Here is a 7,155-nt window from a genome sequence, read left to right as displayed (position 1 = left end):
GGATTTACAATAAGATTATATCAGACTTTTCCTGTGAGGTACATGCACAGCAAATAATTTGTCTGTACTGTTAAAACACTATCAAAGTGGCCCGTTCACCTGAATACATTAAGTAGTTCTTGAAATTTTGCAATTTATTTTTCAAAGGTCTTCAGTTGAACAAAGCTGAGATGTCCAGTCCCACTGGATGGACAATGGAGACAGGCTCCAATCGAGAATAGGGTCAAGACAAATAAACACAGTGTCCATCTTCAGAAAAGTGGATTAGCAGGTTCCTTATTTATTTTTTTTTCTCTCTTTTTTTTTTCTATTATACTTAAATACTATTTATTATTAAGTAGAGCATACAGAAATAAAATCTTTGTTTTGCTCCAGTTCTTCATGCAGAGAAAAAATTCTAATAAAGCCAGTGCATGATTTTAACAACATACTCACAGAAATGCCCATCTCACTCCAGTTTTTGATAGTTAAGAAGGAAAAACACCTTACTAATAAACTGATTAAGGATTCAGAGCCATAAGTATGCAAAAATTATTTTTTGCTAGCTGTAAGACTTCTCTGAAGAAAAAGGAATGTTATTCTAGAGGTACTGCTCTAACCTTTCTCTGACGTTTCAGGAGCTTTGGTGTCCTTGGACAGACGGTTGATGGGATGTTCCATAGGTAGCATGTACATGCCATAGCTCCCTAGTCAATGTCTTTTTCCAGAAACATTCAGATTTCCTTGATAATCGTATGGAGATAAGGCAGAAGGAAGACTAACAACTAGGTTCAAATAATGAGAAACAGCACTATTTAAAAATACCTGGATTTATGTCACAGCATCATAAAACATGCCATCTTTAACTGCACTTTTTTCAGCTGAGCTAACCTGTATTAATTAAACATAATTACAGAAAAAGCAAAACTCCTTGCAATTATTTTGCTAATGCTATGTGGAGAAGTCTTCAGAATTATCATTCTAATACCTTTCAGTACCAGTATTTTTGTTCTGAAGATGCCTTGACCAGAATTATTAACAAAATGAAATGGCCATATTACAAAAAACAACAAAACACAAAAAAAACCCAAACCAAACAAAAAAAAAACACCAAAAACCAACCAAACAAGAAAATCCCACAACATTTTCAGCAGCTCAGATTCCTTTTGATTTATGCTACTTTGTTTTAGAAATGCACTAATAATGAATATCTGTTTTGACAAGATATTTAAAATTAGTTATTCTGATCAATTTACTGCCTGTCAGTTGAGGATTATGGACAAAATCCAGATCCCTTGTTGGACCAATTTATGCAGAGTTAAAACAGTAGAAAATACTTCTCCTGGCTTCATCCTGGCTCAACCCAGGACAACACTATAAGTCAACTAAATTGACCCAAATTATTTTCATCATTTTTATTATCTAGTACAAACCAAGCCCAGGGCACAGTAGATGTGTTTCATGTAATGTAGGTCAATGTATGATTCAAGGTGTAATGAAGATGAAAGTGTAATAGCATTATGTTATCATTGCTGTGATTCAATATGAACTCCTTACACTGAAGCACTGTAAACAAGACCAAAATTTGTGAAAGTTACTCAGCATATTTTATGATTATCAGAAATCATACTACTGTTCTGCAGTTGACAGTGGCTGTTTACTTAATGAGAGGCTAGTAGCAATGTGGTTCTGGTGGATTTTGTGTGAATTGAAAGTCTTAAACTATTTCCCCCTAGGATGTGCTAAAACCTACTTAACATCTTCCTTATTTTTATGGTTCGACCCGGAACTCTTAATCTAAAACTGAACCTTCGGACAGCACTGGAAGAAAACTGGCAAATGTTGGAAACTGATCTCCTCACCAACATTTAAGAAACAAATACCTAAGTTTGTCCCTTCTTCTGTGGCACAGTAATGTCAGAAAACTTTTATCCTCTTATGCTTTACTGCCTATTTTCATCTAAAGAGGAAATCCCAATTTTTAATTAACATAGGTAATAATAGTATCATATTGAACAGCATCTATCACCCTGTGCTACGTAATGAGCTGCCCTTCTGCTTGGAAAATCACATAGCAAAAGGGGGAGGGGTCTTGGGTTATGTAAAAATCATTCTTGTTGAAATCAGTGGGTAGCCCATTCAATATCTAAGAATTTGTTATGGCTCTGAGACAAAGATCTTAACAGGCACCAGTGTAGTAAATATTAAGTAAGAGAAAACACTCTTACCTAAGATCTCAGATTAGACATCTGCTTTCTTAGGGAAGATGCTGCAGGAACTTCTATAATCAGGAATGGATAAAATGGATAAAATTGGTTTTACACTCTACTGAAGAATGAATTTTAGTGCCAAAGAAAATTGGCTTTTCATCCAGTTTGACTTTCTGGGTGGCACAAGGGAGAGAGTATGAGTATCTTCTGTGACCATATGCCTTAGTTTCCAGTTGAAGAGAACCTCCTAGGGTTCTTAATGTACATTTGCTGCCAGTTATTATCCATGTCAAAACACAGATTTCCTCTTTACTCCAAATTTGCCCAGGTTGGACTTACATATATTGGATATTATATTTAAAAATATTATCTTCAATTGTATTGAGTCTGGCTGAGATGTACTCAGGTCTATTCATGCCACTATATTGTCTACTGTGCAGAAAAGCCCATCCATAGTGTAGTACTATTCCCAGTAACAATCAAGTGTTTAGTTCTATGCTGAATGAAATCAGTGGACCAGCTCTCAGGAGGGAACCATGCTGTATGAAAAACAGCCAAAAATGCATGATATGTATGTGTTACCTTTAGCAGCCTTCCATCAAGTTACTGCTTTATTGTTGTGCTATTAAACTGTGACAAAACTACAGTGCTACAATGCTTTCAGACTTTTTTTTTTTTTCCCATAATTCATTAAATTAAGAAAACCTGTGCACCACTGCTCAGAATTGCTGTTTACTTGAAAAGTTCCAAATCCTGGAGCTTTAGAAACACCAAATGGAAACTGGTTTTGGTCCCAAACATTTTACACAATGATATTATCCAATTATCTTTCTTAAGTGTAACAAAAAAGTGGAGACACTTCACTTCTTTCAGATAATCTACTAAGTCACTGCACTGCACAGAATTCATTAGAATAGTTGTTTATTGTCTGCTAGAGAACAGAGGATGCTACTGGAAAGAAACTGAGCACAGAAAAGCACACCAGGCAAGTGATACTTCCCAATATACCCACTCATCTTCAAGCAGTCTTTTCAATGCTGAATCTAGTACAAAGCTCTGTATTCTTGTTGGTATTAGCTGTGGATTTTCTCTATGTCCATTTCTCTGTATTCCTTTACTTTCCTTCTTTCCACCAGCATCCGCAATTACATTGCAGGCTTACATGTTCCAGGTGCATCAGTTGTGCTGTTGTTCCAGATCATTACTGTATTATGGAAAGGCATTTTGACAATACAGCCTCTTTCAGCATGGCAGAAATTCATGGTTGTACTGGCTGCAGTAGTTAGTTCTCCAGAATTTCATTACAGCCCTTGCTAGTGCTTTACAAAATCTGGAACGTTCTTTAGCTGCCCTCACCCACTGGGGTAGTTCAAGCTGAATTGCATCAACAGTGCCAGAACTACGGGAACCAAAAGTCTTTGTTATGTATCCACCACTATAATAGCTCCCGTTATTTGGACTAGGATTGGATGGAGAAGGCACACAAACATAATTGTTGTTTTGGTCTTCAATGTATTTACCCAAACTTCTGTTCCCTGTAACCAAAGTCTCAGAAGACACATTGACTAGCTGACTGGCTAGATGGCTAATCGAGGAACATGATGCAGAAAAGATGCCTGAGTTAAGGGAAGCTTTTGAAAGTGTGTAGCCTAGTTCTATCCATTGTTCAGGATGTGCTTGTCCATGGATATCCAGAATCAGCCCCCCTGTCATCTGAGATTTTGCAGCGGTCAAAAATCCCATATACTCCTCCCAGGCCTGTTCTGCTTGGGGAATTCCAAAGCAGGCTTCTGCCTTTTCCCTGTTAGCATCCATCTTGAACCTCTGTAGGTGGTTTATAATGATATGTGGGAAGAACCCATCAGTAATGTTGTTGATTTCTTCAGCAAGAGCCTGAGCCACCTCTATAGTATACCTGTCTTGGTTGGTAGACACTTTGCATTTCTTATAATTTTGAATACTTCCAGGAGGACACTCATGACAGAAAATACAAGAGGATGTCTTTGCATCCCAACAGCCAGCTTCTCGATCAAGGATGTCTTTGGGTTCCATTGATCCACCGTGTGGAACAGAGAGAATCAGGTTCATGTTGCCTACTTGATATTCTGTGAAATTATGATGACCAAATATAATCTCCTTGGTGCCAGTAGCTTCCAAAAGCAAATATAAAATGGAAATGAGGAACAGATACATACTTTTCATTTGCTGCTGGAAGACTCAACAATATGGAATATATCAGTATCTACATAAAAGCAAAAGACAGATTTTAAATTACTCACAGCTGGGAACACATGAGAAAATGTTCAGCTGCTGCTGGAATAATTAGTTACTGATTAACCTGTTTTAATTTTATTCCATGTAGCAGAAAGAAGAGTACTTAAATGAGAAACAAAAATTAACAGGGCAAATAGTGTGGCTAGATGTAACTGGTACAGTATTTCCAAAAAAGAGCATTCTCCCACAATAATAGGGCAAGGGAAATGGTAGGTTACTGGGCCTCCTTAATTTCCCCAGAAAGCACAAACATCCTTTCTGATCGCAGAGAATCACTAGATCCCAGGAAAATATTTGAAATAATTTTTTCTCACCAAAGATGGGGAAAAAAATCCAACAGAATTTGATAGATTATCTGTATCTCATTAATCTGTGTAAAATACCTTTTTGTTATCTAGATGCTTACAGAAACTAGAGGCTATGTCAGCTCAGACCAGCACTGGGCTTGTCTAAAATAAGGAGACTGATAAAAATTGAGTGCTACCAAGCTCCATCTCTAGCTATGCTTCAGGCTGAGCTCACTTGGTAGCATTATAGACAGGTACCAGTGAGCGCATTAAGGACTGACTCTATTCTACTTGGTTTTAAAGTCTCCATTCTCTTCAAGAGAGCTAAGATATTGTTAAGCCCTCACTAACTATACTGTTTTTTTGAAAGCTGGAATTCAGCAAGATGCTAACAGTGCTTTCTGGTTTGAAAGTCTTACATCTCTAGGAAGATCAGAGTCTTGAGTGTAAGTGTTGGATGGATGTAAAATGAGTGAAGAGCAGAATAAAATAGGATATTTTTCACTTTCATGAATAAAAAAACCCTTCAATTATAGGCCAGGTGAGGAGTATGGAAATGATGCATTTCCAGATGAGGCAGGTTCTCGTGTTGTCTCTCCTTCCCCTATAATTATGCCACCTGCAGAGATGCAGAGGACAAGAGGAGCAGACAACGGAGACAGTAAGAAAGATCTGCATGAATCTGTCCACAACATCTGGCCTGAGAGCAGTACGGCAGCACCCTCCCATCAGCTGCCTACTCTTAAGAAAAGGAGAGGGCCATTTCACCCAAATAATGCAGCAAAATATTATTTTTTACTATGAGGGTATCCTGCTGCCTTTTTAGAAACAACCTCCACTGCCCACTGAGCAGGTCCACGCTGAGGATCCTGTACATAAAAAGGAAACATCTATCTTCCTCTCTTTTTTCTAGGCTGAAAGTCCCATAAAGTCTGTGAGCTGGAATCAGTTCCCTGAGAATCTAATACACAGTCTTCCTGAAGAGCATGATTAACAGCTTTTATTTAGTTCCTTGTTAAACTTTCAGTTAAAAGGTCCTTTTAGTTGAGCTACTGGCTTAAAACAAGCTTTTATCCAAGTCCTGTATCGCTCATGCTTCCCTAGTCCTGAGACACAGACCTTCACTTGCTAGTTCACTGTCTGCATTACCAGGAATGCTGAGGAAAGGAATATTTTCAAGTATTATTCAAAATCCCTTTTCTAAGAAAAACAGACTACACATGCAGAGTGTGTAAGTCTAGGAACAGCTTACCTCAGGTGAAATGGAGTCTAGCACCAAGTTAAACCAAACACCAACAATGACTCACAAGGTGCTGCTTGCTCACCTGTCTCAGGACTCAGGTTTTCTTTGCCTCAGGCTCTCACCTTAAATATGATGACACAGCTGTTCCTGTCCCACCACCTGCCAAACCATTTGTTGTCTACTGTGGTAGTTTGCTTAGGTTTTTTGCAATTTCTTGTTAATGATTGAATCATGCTGTCAGCATGCCTTAAAGTTATATGGAGACAGAGGTCTGTATAATTCCCAAATTGGAATAAAGTTGCCTTGGCACAGCTCAGGCTCAAGGCAGACTTGGAACTTAATGACCCCAATCTGGTTTAAAGAATTTTCTAGACAACATACAGTTAAGTCACTGTCATACAGGCTAGAACTGCTACTCTGGACTTCATCATAGCAAAACACATACCATTCCAAAGGGGTTTAACTCAAAGGGATTATTATGCTCAGAGAAGCACAGAAGCACCTGCAGCTAGAGAGGAATATGCTAGAAAATTTACCTGTTTGTCTTCTTTGGCACAAGGGTGAGGTCCATGCTCATAAGGAACAAAATAACTGTAACAGGCTCCAAGTTCTCTGTTGATCATAAATAAATTTACATTATAGTGAAATTGTAAACAAAAAATCCAGACTATTTTAAACTGGTAGTAATCACTGCAAGGCTGATTTGAAGACGAAGCTATAAAGAAAGGGATAGAGACTTTTTCCTGCCTTTGCACCTTCAAAACTGAAACTGAACTGACCAGTGAACTTGGCTTCAGCTGCAGCTCCCTCCCTCTCAGAGGTCACTAGAGGCCAGGCTTAGCCATGCAGCCAGGTGACACAGCAGCTTCATCTGCACCTGGATGTATCATTTCAAAATGAAGGATCACAGAAAGGGAAAATAAAATGCACTGTTATACTAGTAGCTTAGCATGCTTTTGTTTTCTATATTGACATGTATTTCTAGAGATCGAAAAAACTTGCCACAAGCAGCACAGCCACACCAAAGGTAAGCTCAGAATAGTTCATGTAATCAGTAAAGGCAACAAAACTGGTAATGCAGAGGGTTTTGAGGTTTAATGGCAAAAAAGGATGCCCCAGCTCTGCTTTTGGGGTCTTCTGGGTGAAGTCTAAGAATTTTTCT

The 7,155-nt window shown here is 38.3% G+C and overlaps 1 protein-coding gene across 4 annotated transcripts; it reads right to left on the bottom strand.

Annotated features, from left to right (window-relative positions):
• Positions 1 to 3,056: 3,056 nt before the first annotated feature.
• LOC127382539 (uncharacterized) lies at positions 3,057 to 6,751 on the bottom strand. Of its 4 annotated transcripts, none has more exons than XM_051614293.1 (2): positions 6,530 to 6,751; positions 3,057 to 4,431 (listed from the first exon to the last, which is right to left on the bottom strand). In XM_051614293.1, the coding sequence occupies exon 2, from the start codon at positions 4,389 to 4,391 to the stop codon at positions 3,432 to 3,434; it is 960 nt and encodes a 319-aa protein (XP_051470253.1). In that variant the 5' UTR covers positions 4,392 to 4,431; positions 6,530 to 6,751; the 3' UTR covers positions 3,057 to 3,431. The 4 variants fall into 4 exon arrangements, with proteins under 4 accessions (XP_051470253.1, XP_051470256.1, XP_051470255.1 ...); XM_051614296.1 differs by having other exon boundaries at positions 3,057 to 4,339; XM_051614295.1 differs by lacking the exon at positions 6,530 to 6,751 and adding an exon at positions 6,116 to 6,150.
• Positions 6,752 to 7,155: the final 404 nt, after the last annotated feature.

Source organism: Apus apus, chromosome 3 (genome assembly GCF_020740795.1).
Source record: "Apus apus isolate bApuApu2 chromosome 3, bApuApu2.pri.cur, whole genome shotgun sequence".
Classification (NCBI taxonomy): domain Eukaryota; kingdom Metazoa; phylum Chordata; class Aves; order Apodiformes; family Apodidae; genus Apus; species Apus apus.
This window is presented reverse-complemented; position numbering and strand designations above follow the sequence as displayed.